At 40.8% G+C, this 24,757-nt stretch overlaps 1 protein-coding gene across 1 annotated transcript in view; it reads left to right on the top strand.

Annotated features, from left to right (window-relative positions):
* LOC311042221 (exostosin-1a-like) overlaps positions 1 to 24,475 on the top strand; it is a 58,319-nt gene extending 33,844 nt beyond the window's left edge. Inside the window, exons 2-11 of the mRNA XM_084052823.1 lie at positions 4,906 to 4,999; positions 10,746 to 10,853; positions 11,166 to 11,285; positions 13,823 to 13,955; positions 15,127 to 15,245; positions 15,800 to 15,895; positions 17,548 to 17,637; positions 17,932 to 18,092; positions 18,860 to 19,031; positions 19,927 to 24,475. Of these exons, the coding sequence (XP_083908949.1) occupies positions 4,906 to 4,999; positions 10,746 to 10,853; positions 11,166 to 11,285; positions 13,823 to 13,955; positions 15,127 to 15,245; positions 15,800 to 15,895; positions 17,548 to 17,637; positions 17,932 to 18,092; positions 18,860 to 19,031; positions 19,927 to 20,112 (1,279 nt within the window). The 3' untranslated portion in view covers positions 20,113 to 24,475. The remainder of the gene's footprint in view (positions 1 to 4,905; positions 5,000 to 10,745; positions 10,854 to 11,165; positions 11,286 to 13,822; positions 13,956 to 15,126; positions 15,246 to 15,799; positions 15,896 to 17,547; positions 17,638 to 17,931; positions 18,093 to 18,859; positions 19,032 to 19,926) is intronic.
* Positions 24,476 to 24,757: the final 282 nt, after the last annotated feature.

Raw genomic sequence — 24,757 nt, 5'->3', positions numbered from 1 at the left:
TGTGTGCCAGCATTATGCATTTCCCTATGGTACAGCACACAACTAGAATTGAGTTTTATCTCAGTTTATTGACTGGCTTTCAAGTGAATCCACTCAAAGTTGTCTGGACTAGAATGGAACCTATTATCCCTACTTAATTCCATTTGCTTGCATATTACTCTTTCACCATACACAACTGTTTGTCTTGACTCACTGAGCAGGATTGGTAGGAGTGCTCCATTTACATAGAGCTTTTATTCCTAAGGATTATTATTATTATCTATAATGTATGGCTTGTTGATAATTGCTAGTCTGATGAGTACAGCTTGTGTTTTCCGGTATTTCCGGTAACGTATTAAAATAGGCGGCTGAATCTATAGCCATTTGAAACAGTGTTTCCCTCTGATAATTAACGGCCCACAGTCAGGTTTATAATGGGGAGTGACTCATTACCGCTCTCTGCCCATGAACTCGAGTGGAAAACATCCAATCAATACCTAGGCTCGGAGATGACAGCTGTTGTGTGCTGAGCGATCTCCACGTATGAACGAATGTCTGCCAACCCATAGCGAGACATCTGGAGTAGTTGCTTACATAGCGTTTCCATTTAATGCCCCCAACTTTGTTTTATTAGATCATTCTGTTGGAGCATTTAGGCTGTGTTCTATTGTGCCTGTCTTAATTGTTTTGATTTGGAAAAGCCAACGGCTAACTGTACACCGACATCTTTCCCAGTTACCTGCTGACCAGCCATGCACATGAAATTATCATAAAGAAAAATAGAAACCAATGCAGGAATTAGTTGACATTGGCAGCAAAAACTAGTCACTGACACACAGTGTCCTGCTGTGAGAGCGCTCTCCCCACACACACACAGCCAACTGGAAGAGTAGAAACCCGCGGAGGTATGCAGGGAGAGGAACATCTGGTCCTCTCTGACTTCCCACTGACAGGACCTGTGATGGATGGGACATTCACACCCAGCCTGTCCAGATATGGACCTATACTTTTGTATTTTTTTTATGGGGCTGCAAAAATGGTCACAGTTATGACATGCCTCCAGCTGGATTATTCGCTTGTTGTGCCTAATGATAGCCTAGTGTATCCAAGATGGAGCCATTCAGATGAATCAGCTCATGATATAATGTAGTCTAGAGTCTAGACTATACATTATATAATGAGCTGATTCATCATTCATTCTAGACTCTAGACTCTAATGCATTGACGAGAGAAGAGTAAACTGTACTCCTATAAAACCTATATTTTAATAAAATGACAGCCAGCTGATTTGAAATGCATGCAATACCATGCGTGTTATCAAGCTGAACATGAGCTTTTTATGTGATGTATCTTTCCCATTAATCCCCTTTAAACTACTGTAGTGGCAAGACAAAGTGAGCCCATCACTGAGATGCCTTCGAATCACTAGATAGCACCTGTTTACAGTACATGGCTTTTGTTGCTCACATTTCACCATTACATCTTAACATGCAGTAAAATGATGAAATTATACATCATCTTTGAGGATATTGACAAATGTATAGTACAATCGGTGGAAAAATTCCTTAGAACTTAAGCGACATCCATATATCTTTGCAACCTGCGGTGCTTTGTTGAATGTACAGATGAAACCACTTGTCAACAGATGTAGCCTATGGAGATGAAGCTGTGACATCTGGCAGGAACTTAAGCAGTCATTAAAGGAAATACAGCCAAACCGAACAGCAACATATTTCACCAGCTCTATGGTTACGTATGCAACACTGACAGATTGCAGATGCTGCTTAAAATTGCTTTACTTTCGGAATCAAAGGATTTTGTCTAGGTCTCGCTTCATTGTTCCACTAATGCTTTTTAGCATGTGCTGCTACTACACAACTATGAAATCCATTTACCTGGTGGTATGAGTGCTGCTCATTGATTTCCTATATCAGACAACAGAGTGAGCTCTATGCACAGCTTACCAGGCTCCATCCATAGTACAACCATTTATACAAGTTAAGTTATCTACTAAACACTTTTAAATGGAGATTATCAATCTGAACACACATTTTCTAATGAAGTAGTCTTGCCAGAAATAACTATCGACTTCGCTTTTGGCGCTGCTGCTGGATAAATGCAATTTGTTCTGCCTTTATTCGTATAGTATAGTGGAGAGTGACAGGAAACCGGGAGAGTGGCGGGGAGTGACATGCAGCAAAGGTCGCCGTGATCAGGAATTTAACCTGCGACTCGCTGCATTAAGAGCCTATGTGGTGTGCGAGAATGACCAGCAGCCATTCTTCTTTAGGAGAATAAAAATCACACCCAGTGTGAAGTGGGCGGTGTGGTCATCACAGTGATGGAAGCTCACTTTAAAAAAAAGTGTTTTTTTAAAAGTGCATAGTCCTATTTATAGGTTATTAATTTCATCATGTGTCTCGCTAGCCAATCACAGTGCTGAATAGAGTCAGCCAATAGAGTCAGCCAATCACAGTACAGCTAGGGGTGTACTAATGTATGAGCCAATCACAGTACAGCGAAGGGTGTACTAATAAGGTGTCCCAACCCCACTTATAGGGGCGGCTACACCGCCCAAAAAGGAAATATAGTGATGGATGATGTGTATCATTAAAAAGATTGTTGTTTGGAGGTGCAGGGTCTATGGTTGCTGAGGCAGTGCGGCCTTGATCATAAGGCTCACATAATGTTCACAAAGCACAGTAACGCTCACCTTTACTGTCAAATTTGCATTCTCGCCTGGATGCACCTACACATCTGTTTGCACAAACAGAGATTTGTGGACACACTTGCAATAAATCATACTCTCACAAATTAACTTGCAGTACCCAGTCCCTATAAACTGTTTTATGCACTATCACACTAATCTCCCTCTCTATCTCACGTGCACACACACACACACACACACACACACACACACACACACACACACACACACACACACACACACACACACACACACACACACACACACACACACACACACACACACACACACAGTATCAGTGCTGAAGGAATTCCAAGCAGCTCCTTAATCCATGCAAGTGCTGACTGAGGCTTAGATTGAAGCATGGTAGTGGAGAGATGAAGGGAGGGTGTGAGGAAGAAAAGAGAGATGTTGAGACGTGCAGGTGAGGGGGGCAGAGGGTTTAGAGACAGGTGGGGGGGGCAGAGGGTGCAGAGACGGGTGGCGGGGCAGAGGGTTTGTGGAATCAGGGTGCGGAGTCCCCAGTTCAAATATGATTCATTTGGGGGATCGCGGCCTGAAAAGGTTGAGAACCTGGTTTAGATTACATTGCATGAGTGTCCGCGTGTCACACATCAAGTCACTTTTTGACCAATGCAGCCCACACCCCAAAATGAGTTCGACACCCCTGGTTTAGAGACAGGTGAGGGGCCAGAGAATTTAGAGACAGGGCAGCTGCCCAGATGAAAGTACTTGTGCTTTCCAGGTATGACTATGAATCCCCTCAGTTATGTTGTCAGCTACACCAAGGTCATTGTGTAAATGCTTTGGTCTGGCATTTGTTGCATATTTAAAAAATCGATTTAACCTATTTAGCCAAATAAAAAAAACGCCTTCTAAAGGTTTTAAGAAATACGTTTTCTGAAAAAACAATAATAAATCATGTAGCTATATACAAACAAAGCAACATCTAAAATGACTATGCTTTCCCAGATTGAAGGGTATAACAACGTATTGGCTATCTAGCTCTGAATGGGTTAATATATTTCTGTTAAATGCAGGCCATGGACACCTCAGATATAGCCTACCACTCAATAATGGATTGTGACTGTCTAACCATAAGACAGACATTTTTACATTAGCATTTGTAAGCACAGACCCTCCATGTTTTCATTGATTTCGGGGATGTATTTTTGCTGACGTGTTATTATACGTAGATGGATTCATCGGCTGCTTGTGTTTGCGAGATTGAACTTTCTCTCTGAGGCGTATAATGCAGCTCGAGCAGCTAATGCAAGAGGATGCTGTGAATAATGAAACAAAGTGAAGAGCCGTGTGCAGTCTATGCAGTATGTTTGTTGTGGATGGAACGACACAGGCTCTATTCAAGACTTTTTGTCAATTCCTAATGTTTATACGTTTCCCCCTTCTTCCTTTTGACTGAAAAATTGTTTTTAAGGTGGTGGTGTGGTGATATTCTTTGCGAGGTAAAACCAATGTACAGATGGAAGTAGTTAAGGTGTGAACTAGGGATGGGTCAGAATAATTGATTATTCGAATAATAGTTTTTGAGGATGAAAATTGATTCTTAAAATATTATTTTTTAATATAATAATCGAATATTCGTTATCAATAGCAGTAGAATAATCGAGTCAGTCATGCACATCCCCAGTGTGAACCATAACATTTGTCTCTTCTCTTGTTGTCCCATAAACATGATGACATTAAGGCCTCAGATGAGGGGTTTCTGATGTGGGTGTGTTAGCAATATTCCGCTGACAATGTGCAAGTTTAACTAATGAGCCATATCTGACAACCAAAAATTGCCTCCCTCTTCCCCTTTATTTAGAAAACCATGTAGACTGGATAGGGAGCACTGTCTGAAAATTAAATGGCAATATAAAAATGCAATAAAAGCCAGTGTACTCGTCGTGGGTTGTCCCTTTCATTAACCCCACCTTTTTAGTCCTTTAACTCCAGTTCTGCCAACTCGCTGCCGTATGTCTAACTTGCAAATCCATCAATTGAAGAAGAAACACTATTTGTCAACTATACACGTCAAGGGTTAAAGTGGTTAAGGCTTACCGCCCTCAAACTAGATGCTGAAGAGTCTTGGTCTTCACTCTAATTGGAGGAATTGAAAGCACATTGAAGTCCCACACTGTATTCCACAGGAGATATTCTGCATAATCATTGGATGATGTGTTCCTGATCTCCTGTCTTTTGCCATTTTCCTGTAGGTATGACTACAGAGAGATGCTGTACAACTCCACGTTTTGCCTGGTGCCCCGAGGACGACGGCTGGGTTCCTTCCGCTTCCTGGAGGCCCTGCAGGTCAGTGTTATACATACTGTACACAATAGGATTTTAAGTAGGCCTAAATAATGGCCATCAAGCCCCTTGTGGCTCACACGAATTGTAATTAAGTCTGAATCAAATTTGTAGCACATTGTTGCACTATTATTAGAGATCGTTAACTTTTGACTTGTGTATTAACTCAGAATGGAAGTATGATACAGAGGCAGAGCAGTACCTCAGCTGTGAAAGCTTTTGACCCAGTGTCACCTTGGTTATACAGTAATGCATAGAATTTGAAGATGGGGTTGAAAGTCCACTGTCATTAGCATCCTGGTCTTAAAAAGATGATGAGTTCTGGTTGGGATGTGACCTTCGTGCTGAATTGCTTTGGATCAGAGTCTCCTTCAGTCAGTGGCACTCTTTAAGTAAGGCAATGATGGTCAGTACTGAGGGATGGATAAAGTGATGATGATGTAGTGAGCTTTCTCAGTAGCTTGCACTGGTGTTGTGCAGCCAGTATTAATAGCTGTCCCTGGCTTTGTGTTTTCAATGCCCCCTCTGCCATTTGATCTGTAGTTTATCACCTTCATCTCTTCTTTTCCATTCATCTTTTTCTCTTCTCCACTTATGTAATTCTCCTTCGCTGGTGGGTATGATTTAAGTTAAGCCCATACATTCAATAATAACCTTTTAGGGCTATATGATATGGAAGATATTGTTCACAGAGATTTGTTCACATTCTTCCCTTTATTGTTCACACCGCCGGCTTTTTGATATTACATCTCTCTGTCTCTGTCTCTCTCTCTGTCTCTCTCTTTGTCTCTCTCTCTCTCCCGATAAAATACATCTCCTGAGAATTTTAACACATGGTGAGATCGAACCGTAAGCACTGGAATGTGTCACAGACACACTTTCGCACGAGATGGCAATACACAGCAAAAGAAAAACCTGTGAGATGTGACACCTACCTAATTGGCATTTGAACATGAAGCATCCAACTCTCCATTACTAGTTCACTGCGGGGTCACCTCGTTGTGTTGACAAGCTTGCATATGAAACCACGGTGCTAACCACAAAGATGGATACATCACCCCATCTCATAAACCGTAACCACTCAAATTGAAAGCTCTATGAGGAGATTGTGCAAGCAAAAGCTTAATCAACTGCGCCAAAGCTGGCTCTAACCACGACTAAACATTCCATCGCCATGACCTGGGATTATATTTAGATTTATTGCCAGCCACTGAACCAATCAACTTTATGAAGGATTATTATAAAGTGTCTATCTATCAAATATTCCAAAACAATATTTGCCAGGACAGTAGAATATTCTAATTTTATTTTGGTCAATTATGCCCATCCCTAGTATTAGGGTATGGTCCGTTTTAAGAGAGGTCATCTGTTGTTTCAGTATTGCCACGCAATTGATTTACTAGCCCTGCCAAATCCTGTTCTGTATTCATATCTTTATCCACAACACTACTTGTGTCTGATGTGGTTCTTCATGTGCCTTCTGCTTGTCTTTAGTCATCCAGCTCTCTTTATGTCAAATTATTATTATTGTCCATTCACATGTTCAAGTTCTCACTGCCATGATCATAACACATGACACACACACACACACACACACACACACACACACACACACACACACACACACACACACACACGCACGTTTTATTCAGTGGAAGAAACTGCAAAGAAGCGTTGGGGTCTTGGGCAGTAGGGTAATATTTTTTCATACCTTCATGATGCCTTCCTGAAATTTCACCGGGGACAAGCTGCTGGGGATAGAAGTCATTGTAGCATGTACAGTAAGACATTGTCTAGCCTACAATGCTGTGTGGTAATATTAATTTAAAATTAAATGGAATCCGCACACTGTAAAAATAAACTGCTCCCAGTCAAAGTTTATTAACGTTTTGACAAACGGGTTTTCTAATATGCAATTAGCCTACTTAGACAGGTTTTACTGGGTTAGTGGGTTTAAATACTTGGGGACCGTAAAATAACGAATAGATGGAAAATAAGTGCCTTTCATCCTTAGATTCAGCATACCTTGCTGGAGGAGAAGACCCAATGACACTTGTTGCTGCTGTGGATATCGACACATCAGTGGCCTGAATAGAGATGATGTGTGGGGTGGCTGGTGTTGGCAGACTAGCAGTTGAATACAATCATGTGGCTAATAAACTGTTTTCGTAGTTGGAAGAAGTAATCTCAAGATAAATAGGTGGCAATATTTTCATGATTCCATATCTATTTTTTGACGGTATTGAAAATCATACCTTTGGGAATTCTAAATACCCTGTGTACTGTAATAAATGGATACTGCCCAAGCCCTCCGGCGCTATGAAAGAGTCGGACACATGCAAAGCCTCTCATATTTATTCATAGAATTTCATTGTACCCAAATGGCCATCTGGGTATGCAAACAACAGGCAATCAAAAAGCAGCCAAGGCAATGAATCAAATGTATGGCAGTGCTCGAAATTGGGAAGAAATTACATTATGCAAAAACTGAGAGGATTCTCACTATAATGGCTGGTTAAATATTTGATCATGGGATTTGACCAGTAATCCTAGATCAATACCATAGATATTGAGAAGCCTGATGATTGCATGTTTAGGTTGGCTATGCGGAGTGTTTGCTTACTAACAGTACATCCCCTCCAAATGTTTTGGGCAAATTATTTGGCTAAAGTGAAATTCTAGGGTTTGTTACCCTGCCTGCCATTAATCAGACAGTTATGTGTTATGTATAAAAAAAAAAGAAAAAAAACTAACAACAAATAACTGAACAAATGTTCCAGTATGTGCTTCAGAAAATATTTACAAATGTCAGTCTCTGGCCTGAAGACACATTTGCATGCCATTGCATGCCATCTAATATGTGGTGTAGAGATCAACTGTTTATACACTGGAGAGTTTGCCTTGGCCAAACACCCCAGGATATGTGTGATTTGTGTTTATTACAACCCTGTCATCTAGCTTGACGCCCACTCAGTGACTCATTTAAACGGCATAAGGAACTGTCACTTAGCATCTAGCAACAACCCTACGCCTTTATGCTTGCATTTGTGGACGTATGCATGTTTTTATAATATGGTATGTTGGCAGTTGTGAGTTGTGAGAGAGAGGGAGCGAGAGTGAGCGTGTACACAGTACACATGTGTGTGTGTCTTTGTACAGTGCATGAGTGTGTGAGTCAGTACATGTGTGGGAATTTGAGGAATTGACAGAGCAGCACTATGATGATTGCTTTGTGAGAGCAGATAGGTTGTGAAGGCAGGGCTCAGTTTCAGAAGGTTGGTGCATTACCTGATGACACTATGGTATTAGAACAGAACTGCACCACTATGATGGAGTGTGAGTGTGCAGGTGTGAGCATGTCTATGTCTATGCCTCTGAGGTGCTGTAGGTAAGTTTGGGGATGGTGTTAGCATTGGCAGTGATGACACAGACATTGACATTAGCCAGTCTGCTATGGACGTGCATGACTGACCAAAAGTCGTTTATTCTACTGCTATTAATAACGAAAATGTGTTTATTCGATCACCCCCCGCCCCCCCAAATAAAAAAATAATATAAATAAATAAAATGAAGAAATATATATTTTTTTATTTTTTTCAAAAACTATGATTTTGATAATCTATTATGCTGACCCATCCCTACGGTCTGTACAGACTGCAATTGGCCTACTACACTAACCACACTTAGCTTGCAGGAGGAAATGTGTGTTGGCTCTTTCTCTGCCATGCATTAAGCTAAGATATTCAAGGTGTGTGGAGGCACACCTTGAATAAAGACAAAATGCCAAGGGTAAAGTATCATTCATAGTCGGACGTAAGGATACTTAACGAGCGCCGGCGCTCCTTGCGTTGTCGTTTTTTACTCCCCCTCCGTCACTAACGGCTCCAGTTTTTCCGTCCGTTCAGTCGACATTCACCGTCAGCCCGACGTACGGTCGCTACGTTTTGCCTGTAGTACCACTGGGCTACAATGCTAGTTTCATAGCATTGTAGCATTGTTGCCAGATTTTGTGAGAGAAATAAGTAACCAGGTCTATGAAAACAAGCCCAAAAGAATCGACTAGGCCACATATGAACAGTGGTGGAAAAAGTACTCAAATGTTTTACTTAAGTAAAAGTGCGACGCGTTGTGAGCTTGTAGATCGGCTATTTTCAAATAGCCTATGTATAAAATAGGGCTAAAGGGGTTAATGTATGTTTCATAATATCATCATTTATATCTGAAAAGTAACTAGTAACTAAAGTTTTCAAATAATTGTAGTGGAGTAAAAGTACAATATTTGCCTCTGAGATGTAGTGGAGTAAAAGTAAAAGTATTGGAAATTGGAAATACTCAAGTAAAGTACAATTACCTCAAAATTTTACTTAAGTACAGTACTTAAGTAAATGTACTTAGTTACTTTACACCACTGCATATGAAAATAGCAGATCTACAATATATATTTGAGAATCACTGGTTTAAATAATAATTGGCCCAAATAAGCAACTACACTTTAGAAACAAGCCCAAATAAAACCGCAACCAACAATAAAAAATTGCTTGTTTGTTTACAAGCAACTATACAGAAAAATAAGCCCAAGGTCGCTTATAATAAGCAGACATGGCAACATTGGGTACGGTACGGAGCGACCATGCATGTGTCTGTAAAGAACGGACGGAATCCCTCACCCCCCTGACGCACGTTCCAGACCCATCTAGGGACTTTGAACGGGCCTTAAGACTGACGCCACAACCATCTGAAAGGAAACTGTGTGTAACCTGTAGGTTCATGGGGCCCCTGACAGCACAGGAGAAGTTATGCATGAAGTTGATATCAATGATGAATACTTGGCATCTTTATTCTATCTGGGGCGGCAGTGGCTCAGGGGTAGAGTGGCCGGGTAGAGTGAACTGGAAAACCGAAAGGTTCCCAGTTCGATCCCGGGCTGGGGCGCTCCCCTAGAGTTAGTGTCGAAGTGTCCTTGAGCAAGACGCTGAACCCCTAATTGCTCCCGATGAGCAGGTTGGTGCCTTGCATGGTTTCCTCCGCCATCGGTGTATGAATGTGTGTGTGAATGGGTTAATGGCACAATCAATGTAAAGTGCTTCGGATAGTAGCGCTATATAAATGCACCATTTACCATTTACCATTTATCTGCATACTAGTTTCTGTGGGCTCACTTGAGTGTGCCAATAAGCTAGAGGTCTAACCCTATGCCTCCTGTAGAAAGCTCTCCTGATTGGTTGATTAGCTTTATGTGTGTGGTACATTTGGGAGAGGCTGAATACAGTACATGGGCTGGACAGAACCCCTGAATGGCCTGATTAGCATGCTTTGGAGATCATCCTTGGAGAAGGGACCACATGGCTCCGATAGCATACTCCATGTGCTGTCATACCTTTCTTTGTTCTATCTGTTGTCATTTTTCTACCTGTATGGAAGAACACAAATTAAATGTCGAATGAGTGATGGCTTCTCAATCTATGGCAAAAGTGCTTGAAGATGCATTTCACTGGAGAATCACCAGGAAGCAGACAGCGCTCTCATCCAGTGTTCGAGACCACTTATTTAATGTGTCTAAGGATTTCTTGTTGTCTATGAATAGAATTGTTAAATGTCACTGGCTGTCATTTCAGACAACAGATGTTCTGAGACATTTTATCTCTTTGTTAACCAACTGTTTTCTGTGCTTTGTATGTGTGTGTGTGTGTGTGTGTGTGTGTGTCTTGTGCTTGTCTGTTGTGTGCTGGTCTGTGTCTTTGTCACACAGGCAGCATGTGTACCGGTGATGCTGAGTAATGGCTGGGAGCTGCCCTTCTCAGAGATCATTGATTGGAATACCGCAGCAGTGATTGGAGATGAAAGACTGCTACTGCAGGTAAAAACCTTACAGTAGTTTTGGATAACAGAAACATAACAGAGTTGTTGCAGTTGCAGTTCGTATAACAAGACTGTGTATTCATAGACGGACAAATGAATGGAAATAGTATAGAGGCATGAATGAACAACTGTCTAGCAAAGCTGAAGACAAGAGAGCCAATACTCTGATGATGCAGATCTTAACCTTAACCAGCTGATAGATAGACAGACATTGTCAATAAAACACCAACACCCTGCGTGGCTTGAAGAGGAGTTTTTGACTTCATTCCATGTGTCTGTCAACCCATCCTGATGATGTCATCTGTCCCAGATCCCCTCCACGGTGCGCTCCATCCACCAAGACAAGATCCTGTCTCTAAGACAGCAGACCCAGTTCCTCTGGGAGGCCTACTTCAACTCTGTGGAGAGTATAGTGCTCACTACGCTGGAGGTATGTGCACGTGTGCACACTCACTCACACGCACACACACACACAAGAGAGATAATTAATCAGGACAAATTTAAAGAAGTAGAATAGTGTGCACATCCAACCCAAATCGGGTAGAGGTGCAGGACCAAATCAACTTACAGTATAATGTCTGCACACTGAATTAAGCTCCCTTAAACTTCCTTGCTGCTTTTTCAGATTTTTAGAGGAATTACAATAGATTTTTTTTTTTAAATAAAAATATCAGTTCCTGGGAAATGGTGCAAAACATCCTGGAATGAGGAAAACGTAGCTAGATAATAGCTAGCTAGCAAATATGAACCCAAGATTAATTTATTTATTTCCGTAAAAGCACCCTTATCCCTGTTCAAATGACTACACTGAATAGCATGCAAGTGCATACTGTACACTTGTTGTTGGTTGTGATAACCACAATGACACCAATGTGGGCAAATTTGAAAACCGAGAGGGGGAAAATAAAGTGTTGTAATGTTTTTTGAGTTGGTCATTTATTCCCCCTGTGGCTTGGATATGATATCAATCATGTCAGTGGTTTTCCCCTGTCAGAGTCCATTTAACTGTATTCTGCTTGGTGATTGCTGGCCTCGCATACCCCACTTGGGCTAGAGTTACACACAGGCACAGATGAGAGATGAGAGACGGAGCATAAATTAGGCAGCGCTCTGTGCCGTCATATGCCAGAGAAGATAAATGGTCAACGACGTTTAACATTTGAATGTAATTTCACTCATGTACAGTTAAGAAGAGAAGACGAGACAGCCATTAAAATGGACAACGTGTTAAGTAATGTAAGCAGCAAGTAGTAAAAGTAGTGCTATTTTAAGTTGAGACATGATTAAGCATTATTACATTTAGTGTTTACTGACTGCAGTGCACAGCATGATGTTGTCCCTAGATAATGTTACACAGGCTAATCCCAGGGGAGAGGAAGTCAGGCTGCCGGAAGGCAGGGCTGGGATTTCACTGTCACCAGGCTAAAGTTACACCTCCAAGGAGCTGATGTTCGATCTGTTTACGTTCATAATATCTTGACCTTGTTCGATAAGAAAGATGGCGTGTTAGAGATCAGTGTTTTGTGTTCAGCTTTGATCCTTATTTGGCTACTAGCTGGAAGTTCCTCTACATATTCTGGACCTCAACAAAGTATAGGTAAACCTCAAGTCACTGCTGGCTCTGTTAAAGCAATGTTGAACTTTGGTACAGTCTTGGCTTGTACAATTACCTGGGCATGCTAGAAGTCCAAATATTATACATCTTTGTCAGTTGCTTTTTTACTCTGTGATAGACTTGTTTGGTGAGAGTGGATCACACTTTTAGCAGATAAACCCGAACAAAGAAGATTCTGACAATATATAAATACGTTCTGGTACGTACACGTACATGTTTTCTTTTTGTAGCCTGTGGTGATTTAGCTTGCGTTACACCGATATTGGTGACTTTTGTTTCACCAGAGAGCTGCCGTCATGGGTAATATAACATAAATACAGCCATTTCACTTTCAATTATGTTCTAGGGCTAGTTTTTATGCCGTGGCTCTGCAGGAGCCCCGCCGTCTAGAAGTGTCTGTTTGTCTTTGTGTCTGGAGATAATCAGGAGATAATCTTGCAACCCACTGGACCAATCAGCACCACATTTCTTGTGCACGCTGCCAGTAAGCCACAGAAGTAACTCCACAGATGTATTTATTTATTAATTTCTTTTTTAAATATGTTTTTTAATTTAATATCATAATGGAAGTCTGATCAGGCTGGAATGTTGCGTAAATGTGGAGTCATACATCACTGATATGTCATAGACACTGCCGTGATATATATATTTCTTAATATATTGGCAGGATCCGTTTTCTATCTTGCCCAGGTAGCTATCCAACTCAAGATTCTACCACACTTTTCAACATAGTGTTAATATACTGAAGTCATAGTAACACTGTACACTTTTTTACCCACCTGCCAGCAAGGAGGAGAGTATCAATGCAGAGGTTCATGCCTAGGAATTATAGTATAAACATAGTTTACTTAAGAGTCACTGTGCAGTTTTATAAAGGTTGAATCCTTATAAAGGTTAAAGTATTCGCCCTGGATTCGTTAGTGCATTGACTTGCCTATTGTTGTCTCCTGAGTCTGGATACAAGACACCATGCATGCATTACAGCAGCAAGGCAAGCTAGAAAACAGGTGTCTTTCTTGTCAGACACACAAACTCCCTCTTTGTCCCATTCGAAGTCAATGGACAAAGAGGATCTCAGTGCGAAGGTTTTTGTTGAACAGCAAATTCTTATTTCTCTTTGCTGTAATTGTGGAGCAGTGAACTGTCCTGCTCTAGCTTATTAACAGCTTTAACCCTGACGTCCCTAATTTGGGCTTAAAATGGCTTTTTTAATTTTCATAATTTTCGAAAATAGTGAAAATAGACGATCTACAAGCTCACACGTTGCATCTGCTATTTTTGCTATTCATCATACGACTCTTCATTTGTATGCTTTCGTGACAGAAAATCTCTCTCTCTCTCTTTTGGTAAAGATTATCCAGGACCGGGTACTGCAGCACACCTCCAGAAGTAACCTCATGTGGAACAGTCTACCTGGAGGCCTCTTCACCCTGCCTCAATACTCCACATATCTAGGAAACTTCCCCTTCTACTATGCCAAGCTGGGTCAGTGTCTCATGCATTGGTTCTCAAACTTTTACATTTCAAGGACTCCATAACTCTTGAGAGGGTATAATTCATACTCGGGCGTAGTCCTGTACTGTCTTGTTTCACACTCTGTCCCGAACACATGCACACACACCTACACACACACACACACACACACACACACACACACACACACACACACACACACACACACACATACACACACACACACACTCTCACACTCTCACATACACATGCAAATTAATCACTGAAATTAATACTTCTGCATACCTCATTAACGACACATGGTAATATTAGACAGCTTGAGGTTTTCATTCACCAGCATCGGCACAGCTGGCTTATGTCCACTTGTGAATGCTAGTCAATCGAACATGTGAAGCAGTTTGACATTGGAATTAATTATTTAAATTAATGTTTATTTATTCATAATTTGCCACAGAGAGGCACACCAATTACTTCTACCATGTTGCCATGTCGTACATGTGCCTGGGTAATTGGCCAGCTATGTGGCTTGTTGTTGACATTAGGACTGGCACCCATTCCTTAACAAGCCCCAATTAAAACGGAGCAGGTGTACACAAAGTAGGCACAGCTTGAAATGAGCACAACTATACACATGAAAACACACAGAAATACACAAACAGCCAGAGGGGTTCTAGAGGCGTGATTAGAATTGGTCTTCTGTTTCTGCAGTGAACCAAATGAGATTGCAGCTGTAAAATAGATTTGGTAAAGTGTTGGAGAGCTGGCACTACTGAGATATTTGACACGTCTCAGATGTGGCTTTGACGTTATGTTATCATAATATGTACTGTATATCATAATAATAATTTCTGATTAAGTAAATGTTTACTGTGTTTGAGTTGGGTGATGCTAATATTATGGACTTTGGAAATCAATACAGATAAAAAATGTATTAGTTGTGTCCTGTTTATGAAATAAAGACATAGAAAACTAGAAGAATTCTGACTAGAATAATGCTGGTTTAATTATATCCCTACAGAGTGCCTGTAATTAGTGTTGTGTCTAATTGGCATAATACCAAGTCCAGTATAATGTGTATCAAAATGTATCTTGTGACTAAAGCTGATTCAGCAGGACCCATTTTCTTTCTTTCTTTTTCATGGGGTCTGATTCTTTCTGTTGTTCATTCCTGACTGTGTTCCAGGTATCAAGCCATACCCCAAGTTCACAGCTGTCATTCATGTGGTTACGCCACTGGTCTCTCAGTCCCAGCCAATTATCAAGCTGCTCGTGGCCGTGGCCAAATCCCAGTACTGTGCTCAGGTGATTACAACACTCACAAACTCTGCTGATACTGTCTGTGGTGGTGAGGGTGTGGAAGCCGGTGCCTGCTGTGTGTGGCGTCATCGTTAAGGTGGATCTCCACATGAGTTTGTGGTGTAGTCACGCTCAAACATTTTCAGCAAAGACACACACACCATATTTAACCAGAACCATAGTTTGGCTTGCTATTTTCTTTTACTTGAAGTTGTCAAGGGTGTGGCGAGTTCTAGCTGTGTTGTATCTCTACATGGTGAGCCTGAAAATGATAGTCGCTTTAGCAGGAAGAACCTTTCTGTTCACATTCCACACAAAAAATAAGCAAAAAATAACTATTGTATATTGTTTGTATTGTGCATCTAGACAGATATTGCAAATGCGGACTGGCACTCCAAATGCAAATACATGTCACACAATGCATAGTTTTTACTTTGACACATCAATTAGTGGACATACATAATGTAGAGATGTTTCAGATATTATTGACGGTACCTACTTTGTTGCATGGCGGTATCGCTCGCCCAAAATAAGAGCTTTTGAAAATTCCCTGTGTGCAGGTGATAGTGCTATGGAACTGTGACAAGCCTCTTCCTGCCAAGCACCGCTGGCCTGCCACTTCAGTCCCTGTCATTGTCATAGAGGGGGAAAATAAGGTAAAAACAACAGCTTTTTGTCCTGTTTCCCATTGTTTTCTCCTGACATCAGAGCCGTTTTTCTGTCCTTCACACATAACATAGCAGTTAAATCCATGAGGTCACGCAATAAAGAGTATCTCTCTGAATAACAACAAAGCAATAAGCAACAGTGGACCAAGTGCATAAAGATCTTTTAATATTTGAAACCATTTGATCTTCTGAATTTCCTTCCTAAGCTGCCAAGAGTGGATGGATGTTGACATTCTGGATTCTTAGGGATAGTTTATAGGGAGCAATGACATCAAACTAGGACACTACCGCCGTTAAACTCCACTCCTGATAAACGATGTGGACATTGTTTACAGTGTGAGTGTCATTGTCACTTTAACTCTGACTGGGTGCTGTGAGGAGCATTAGGATGTGAATAAAACTCCACAAGCCTCCCCGTTTTAGTACGCATGATTGTGCATGATAATGACACAACTTACTTATAGTCGCAGGGATAAAATCTCATTTAAAGTGTCGCACAAGCTCATAACCCACCCAGAATAATGCTTGAATGAGCACAATATTGGTAATGGGTGCATAGCACAAAGTCACTATAAAACAATTAAACAAATAAACTTGCATTTAATGGATGCAAACATCAGAGATGGGTGAATTGATGAGGCATGGTAATCGCTGAAGTCAACAAACGCTGGGCTCCGTAATGACCCAGAGAGTTGCAGCACTTAATTAACATGTAGAAATAAACACGTTAATGACTATAGGGATAGAAAACCCACTCAATGTTAGTTGAATAGAAGGGAAATTTAGATAAGTATGCAGTTTGCTAAAATTGGAAATTGCCCTGCAAGCCCGGTTTCATCTGAAGCTATTTGCATAGATACACATGGAGAGGCGGGTTTCTTGGGGCTGAGGGGAATAAACATGCCAGTGGAGTTGCACATTCGCTCCACTTATAGATTTCACATCCAAACATTGTGGATGTCATTTGACTGTCATTTGTCATGTCATATCATATCATTTTATGTTATGTTGACATTTACATATTTTTCAGGCCTCCTTCTAACATCATTTTGTAGAAATATTGTGTTGTGCTAATAATTCTGGATGGACTATGTATAAACTGTAGATTTACTATTGTATGAACTACAGTATATGATTTTTTTTACATGGTAAAATAGCCCCTTTTAGCACAGCAGAAGTGTGTGTGTGTGTGTGTGTGTGTGTGTGTGTGTGTGTGTGTGTGTGTGTGTGTGTGTGTGTGTGTGTGTGTGTGTGTGTGTGTGTGTGTGTGTGTGCGTGTGTGCGCGCTCCATGGCCTGCAATTGGGAGTTTTGCAAATGACAAATGCAAGTTGGCTAAATACAGCTATTATGGGCAGTCTGTCTATCTAGAGAAGACAATTTAATTTATCCTTGAGTAGCTAAGGGCAAGAAAAAGAAAAAAAAAAAGAATTTCTGTATATAGTAGTATGTCATCAATGTGTTATCTTTTTTCCTCTGTGTGTTAATAAGCATGTGTACCAGTTGGATCTAGTTTGACCGTATAATGTAACCGTCTTCTGATCAGTGTTTGGATCTATCATGTATTGCGCTTTTTGTGCAGATCCAAATAAAAGAGTGTGTGTGTGCACATGCACGTGTATTTGTTTCATATTTCTGCAGGTAATGAGCAGTCGGTTTCTGCCCTATGACACTATCCCCACTGATGCTGTGCTCAGTCTGGATGAGGACACAGTGCTCTCCACCACGGAGGTCAGAAAACTACAAATGAATGACTAAGTGTATTTATTACACAATATCTCAGTCTTTTGTTCAGATTGATAAAATGTGTTGGGAAATAAATCATGGATAATATTTGTTTTTTCTATTTCTTTCTATTTCATTTAAAGGGGGGGGGGGGGGGGTCTGTCATAATTTCCCAAATCTTCTATCTGCAAACATAGGTGGGAATTTTTAATGGTCAACAATTGACTGTCTCCATCATCTATCTCTGTCTCTCTGCATGTCTCTCTTCCATCTCTCTCTCTCTCTATTTCCGGCTGCCAGGTGGACTTTGCCTTCACAGTGTGGCAGAGCTTCCCAGACAGGATTGTTGGTTATCCAGCCCGCAGCCACTTCTGGGACGGCGCCAAGCAGCGATGGGGCTACACCTCCAAATGGACCAATGACTACTCCATGGTACTGACTGGAGCCGCTATCTACCACAGGTACTCTTCTCATCCTCTATTCTGTTCTGTTGTTCTGTAATCTTCCGATACACAATGGTCTATTCCAGTGGTTCTCAACCAGTGGTCCTTGAGGGGGTTCCAGGTGGTCCCCAGCTAAATGATGGAGAGTTTGTAACCAAATGGACCCCTATAGTTCCTTGTAGATCTTTCACTCTTGAGAGTGTAAAATTAATCTGGTTTCATTTTACTCTCTCATGGGTTAAATTATTGTTAAACGACTGCATTACTTAATTAAAATTGAAATGAAACAATTTGAGAATCACTGCTCTATTCTATTATGTTTAGTACTGTTCCTTTTCGTTCTGTTCTATCCTGTTCAGTTCTATTCTATCCGGTTCTATCATATTCTCTTCCGTTTCATTCCGTTCTATCCTGTTCTCTTCTGTTTAATTCCGTTCTATCCTGTTCAGTTCTATTCTATCCTGTTCTATCATATTCTCTTCTGTTTCCTTCTGTTCTATCCTGCTCTATCATATTCTATTCTGTTTCATTCTGTTCAAATTCATCCTGTTCTATCCTGTTCTATTCTGTGTAATGTAAGTTTCCAGAAGCTCAAGCATAAAAAAGGGATGATATTCTGTGTTATTCTATCCTGTTCTGTTCTGTTCTGTTCCCTTACTCTGAATGCCACTCCAGCCCTCCTTTAAAAGCGCTACATGATGCTAGACTGTCTCAAAACCAATGTCTTAACACTAGTCTCCCATTTCTTCATATATTCATTCCACTTCTCCTTCTCCCACCTATAGATATTACCACTACTTGTACACCACCTACCTTCCCGCCAGTCTGAAGGGCATGGTTGATCAGATGTCCAACTGTGAAGACATCCTGATGAACTTCCTGGTGTCGGCCGTAACCAAGCTACCGCCCATTAAGGTCACGCAGAAGAAACAATACAAGGAGACCATGATGGGGCAGGTGAGGTGGTTGATGTTGAACTGGTTCACTTTGTGTTCTCTAATGGTGTCGTATTGGTTTTAATGGTTAGCCATACTCCTCAAGGAAAAATGTGTGAAATCTTTGTGTTGCTAACAAGATTCGAGTAGAAGAACCGTGGGATGTGCTATATTAAGCTCAAATGTAAAAATCCCACTTCAGTTTCTGATGACTAACTAATGTGTAGGGTTTAACAAAACACTTGGATGAACACCTAGTGTAATTATTTAAAAGAAGAAGGAACAAAAGCATGTTGAGTCTGTATTGCTGGCTTGAGTCGGTGTGATCAAAGTCAATGCAACATCTACACCCAATGTCATCTTGGCAAGTGTATTGCCACATATTAATGTCACAGACTTCTACATTGTGTTGTTCATTTCCCACAATCATACCCTCAGGGTGAGGTCATGTGACACTTGCTTGTTGTAATGGCTTGTGACATTCAAGACAAGAGAGCAACCCGTCACAAGTAGTGCATGTCACTGAGCAATCAGGAATCATCAGTGATTTGTGAATTGAAATTGAAAGTTGTTTTCCTGCTGTGTGCCTTTCAATAAATAACACATGAATTATCACAATGGATTCTCAAAGGTCAGAATAATTATGTAGTGCATTATTCATCATGTTTGTCTCTCGCTTCCTTGCACTGTTTATCCCCCCTGTCCTCTCTCCATCACCCCTGTCCCCTGTTCTCTCCATCTCTCCTCTCCTCTCTCATCACTCCTTCCTCATTCAATTTCCTCTCCCAATTCACACTGCCCCTCCTTCCCTCTCACCCCCCCCCCCTCCCCTCCCCTTCTCTTTCTCTCATACTCTATCTTTCTCTCCTCCCCATTCAACTCATTCTGCTTTCGTCTCCCATGTCTCCTGTCCCTAGACGTCCCGAGCGTCTCGATGGGCTGACCCGGACCACTTCGCTCAGCGTCAGACCTGCATGAACAAGTTTGCCAGCTGGTTTGGCAGCATGCCCCTGGTCCACTCCCAGATGCGGCTCGACCCGGTCCTCTTCAAGGACCAAGTGTCCATACTACGGAAGAAGTACAGGGACATAGAGAGGCTATAGCCCGCTGAGCCCCCCCGCTCTCTGGAAACGGCAGACATGGAGCGTGGAGGGCATGCAGACAGACACACAGACCCCCTCATTCCCCGATTAATAAATACACGGGACGAACGAGGTGCAAGGGGAGAAGACAGTTAGAGGACATCACCTCTGCTGCTCTCGACTCTCCCGTTGCCTCCCTCCACTGACGTGCGCTGGTCGAGGTCAAATGTGACCTCGGCAAACCACGGTGTGTTAGGCTGCTGCAAAGACATAGCTTGTATACTGTAATGCACAATGCATGTCAGTCACAGACAGAGACCAGAAGACTATAAACTGGGGGGCTCTGTTATGACTGAAGTAGTCAGAGAGTCGGAGGTGGATATAGAGGCTGCAGCAGACAAGAAAAGACGGTTCTTTTCTGTACTGTACACTATGCACAGATTCATGAGAGAATTTGCTGCCAGAATATTAATGATAATCATAATGATGAGGATAACACTATTTTGGATGTGTTTTAGCTATTTTTTTATACAGTGAATGAATGCCCAGCACTACTCTCTCTGTATTGTCTTAATTCATATAAACCAATGGCGGGGAAGGTGATGAGAGGTACGTCAGCCCGTCAGCCACAGAACTGAGCTGCGATCAATGATGATCTGAAAGGAAATTCACAGTGCCTCAAGTTTAGATAATGTTTGGATCTGGGAGTCCTGAATGTGACTCGTCTTGCTGCTTCTCACTGACTTATTTTTGTTTGATCATGATTTGCCATTTTTTCTTTTATAATGAGTGAATTCTTTGGATATTCTAGGACATTTTCAATTCTTCAGATCAATGAGAGCGCCCCCCTCCCGATCTTTATTTAGTCTCAAACGAAAAAACATCAATTAACTGCCATTCTGATCAAAAATGTGTATTCTTTTTCAAGCATCGCTCTGATCCACCGCTTTGATGAATCCCTTCCGCAAGTTTAGTCAAAACTCATTCACAAGCTTCTTTCTAGCAACTAATGTGCATCATCATGTCAGTAAATGTATTTATTTATTTTTGGGTTTTGTTTTTAAGGATATAGGTGTCCAGTTTGAGCTGTATTTGAACGTGAGGTCACATGAAGTAGGATACCATCATGAGTTGCCTTGACTGAGGGAGATGGAGCTTGCTTGTTGAGGAGCCAAACCATAGCTGTTCCGTAACGATGTTCAGAAAGTTGGGGGGATGTTAAGGATTTGGGTCACGGTTATCAGGGTTTTTTTTTTCATACTATAGACCCCATTTTAACTCTAGACATTGAAAACAACTTAACAATAAAGAGAACGAGAAGTCACACCATTGAAAGTAATAGCGGCGAACCTCACAAGATGGCGCCACCTTTCCATTGGGGGCCACCATGTTGTAAGGTGCTGCATCTTCTCTTAGCCCAAGTTGAGAAGTACTAGTCACTAGCTGTGGGCATGAAGGCTTCTGAATTTGGAAAATAATATACTAGAAGTAATGCAGAAAGAGACATTGTTGTCATAACCAGACAGACAACCAGTATAACATGTTTTATCCACTTAGCATGACCACACTGGGAAGGATTTCTAGTAGGCATGTGTAATATCCCTATGTCCAACTATCCTTCACTTTATCTCCACCAGGAGATCATGCGTTCAGCCCAGTGTCTGTCTGTCTGTTTAGGTCTGCAGCTAATCTCACATACTATTAGGCCAATCAGTGTCATGTTTCTTGTGCACACTAACAGCAGGCCAGGAACTTCAATTCTCTAATATTTTTTAAAGCGGTCAACAACTACATATGTCTTTTTTCTTTTCTTTTTTTAAATCACAGATCAATCGTCCCTCCAAGCTATGGGGTAATGGACCGGAACTAGCCAATTTCAGACATGCACTTGGACAGTGCTTTTGCATGAACAAAAACATACTCCGATTTTAAGTCATTACAGCAAGAAAAGTTTCGGCATATATTCTTTGACTCTGTTTTACAATTTGTCCTAATATAGCCTAATACAGCGCCGCCTTAAAACCACAGATGTAGAGCCGAACAAGCATGCTGGATTTGAAAATGTTTTGTGTGATCTGATCAGGACATCCATACTTAATTTAACATAAAAACAATTCTGTATGTGTATGGGCTGAAAGACCCATCTCTCTTTCTACATGTCATGGGGATTGGGCGCGCACACAAATACACAGGTCTCTTTACTGAGTCTATCCTGGCATCTCATCCTACATGCCATTACTTTCATTTTTATGTACAATTGATTGTGAACTTGTGTTGCGGAAATGTCAGTGGCACTAAGGTTCTTACTTCCTCTCACGAAAGACTTGCGAAGCGAGTATTGGGGAGTAAAAACTTGACATTTACATTTCAACCATTCGCAACCTTTGATAATTCATTGACACAAGGAATTATCAGACGTTGTGCGTTACAGAGAAATTTGAATGACCTTTCTATTCAGAAATATGTGCAAGATCTTACTGAGACTGTAGCTGGGAGGATTGTGCAATCATATTGCAATGTATTAGGCTATAACATTGTAACTTTGTCCCAGTGATGATAACATGCCAACGTTCTCTTCAGTGTGTTCAGTGTCCCAAGATGTGTCTCCATATAACCTGTCTGATCTGGTTGCACCTTGATAATGTAATCAGAATCCTTTATGATATCCCTTCCCCCATTGCCCTGTACCGTTTCATACTTGCGCACAACCCAAAACATTGTTATCACATGCCCCACATTGCCCCGGACAAAGACAAAGATGTAGAAAGGTAGACAATGGATGTGTATGAGACAGAGGAGAGAAGAAAGACAGTAGTCTTTTTACAACTGTTAATCACATGCCACATCATTCTTTCATGGCTGTTGGTAGAAATTTGCCTACTGCCTACATCACAATTATTAGGCCATGGCACCTGGCAGAGATTTGCACTCTACTGAGTGCACCTTACTAGTTTTGTTTTTACATTTTTTAATGAATGTTTTTGTATTTAGTATAGTAGAACCTTACTTATCTGAATCTCAGATATCTAAACTGAGAACCTAACATAACTGAACAGGCATGGAGTCAAATATCCAGCAGTGTGAAAATAATGATCTATTTAATTATGCCTAATTTTGGAAAAGTAAACTCTTTGATTTCAAGCAACATACAGTGCATTTTGAAGTTCCATAATTACATTTCTTATATTGGTGTTTTTTTCCCATAGGGTTTTAAAATTTCCTGTACTATATAGCATATTCAGCATTTGGCACAGATGTCATGTTGAAAAGACAAATGGTTTCATAATGATTGTAACATGGTTTTTAGCATGCCTGAGAGATCATATGGTGTAACAGCATTTCATTAGAGGTTGCAACAGATTACAGTATTCTGAATGCCTTGCACCACTTCCATTACAGAATCTTATGTTTCAGAGTTTTAACTTTGAATGAATTGTTTTTCCTCAACATTCAAGCTCTTTTTTCCTCTGGTCTTAATATGGCATAATGTCATATCAGGTTTTCAGAAAATGTTAGATTGATAGATTGAACTGCAGTGTGCACCCATGTTTTGAAATTATCCAGCATCATCAAGTTTCAACTAACTGCCAATGGAATATCCCTATAAAACCAGCAAGATTTGTATAAAAGCTTACCACGGCTTCCCTGTCACTTCCTTTGGTACAATAGTTCTGACGTGTGTATTTACATAGGATAAAAGAAAAGTTGCATTTTTTTTCTCTCTGAGCATCGCTCCTGTTCCCTTTTCCTCAAGTTGTGCCAATAGATCATTTATGGTTTGCTTTCTATTTGCTTTGTGTTTCATCCCAATATGATGAATGCTATGCATTCCCATATTTATTCTGTTTATTTTAGTAAGAAAATGTTTGTGTGTGTATGAGACAGACAATGTATGTGTGTAAAAGAAACTAAGGCAAGGGGAATGTGTGAATGTACCTGATCATATGCATGGCAAAGGATTAGAGAAGGAAGCTGCGTGGTAGTTTCACTGTAGTACAGTATGTGTTGGCAACAGATAAACAATCCCAGTATTACTAAGAATAGGGCTATCAAAACAACTGAGTTTCGTCACAAAAACTGAATCACAGCTGAAACTATACTGGTGCAATATATAAGAACACTTTTTTATGTGTTTTTTTAATCTCCCTTCCCCCCTCTGTTGTTGTTTTTTGGGTGATATACTGGTTTAATGTGCCTTTTAAAAGAAAGACACTTCTGAGTTAGTTTTATTTTTCCATCAGCCTTGAGCATGAAACAGGTCCCTGTAGTCATATTATAGTAGATTGTTTTTGTTGTCTTTATCAGTGTCCTCTAGCACACATTGTTTTACACTGGAATGCTAAGACTTAAACCACCACACATCTGTTAATGACATTCCAAACCTCTCTGTTGTAGGAACATTTTGGGGTATCTTGTTTGGCTGAGACATGCATACATACGTACGTACGTACATACATACATACATACACTGGCTTGTATTACTGTACTTTGTCAGGACCAGCCCAAAAGTCACCTCGGAAGTTCCAAAACTTCCACTTATCTTTACAGCATACGAATACAAATAATACAATTACAAACTTGGTATTTATCATACAGTTTACTTCATTTCTGCCTGCTTCCTTCACTTTCCTATCTAAGTGCAGACCTAATTTGTATGGAAAGCAAG

Source organism: Gymnoscopelus microlampas (genome assembly GCF_963454915.1).
Source record: "Gymnoscopelus microlampas genome assembly, chromosome: 3".
Classification (NCBI taxonomy): Eukaryota; Metazoa; Chordata; class Actinopteri; order Myctophiformes; family Myctophidae; genus Gymnoscopelus; species Gymnoscopelus microlampas.
This window is presented reverse-complemented; position numbering and strand designations above follow the sequence as displayed.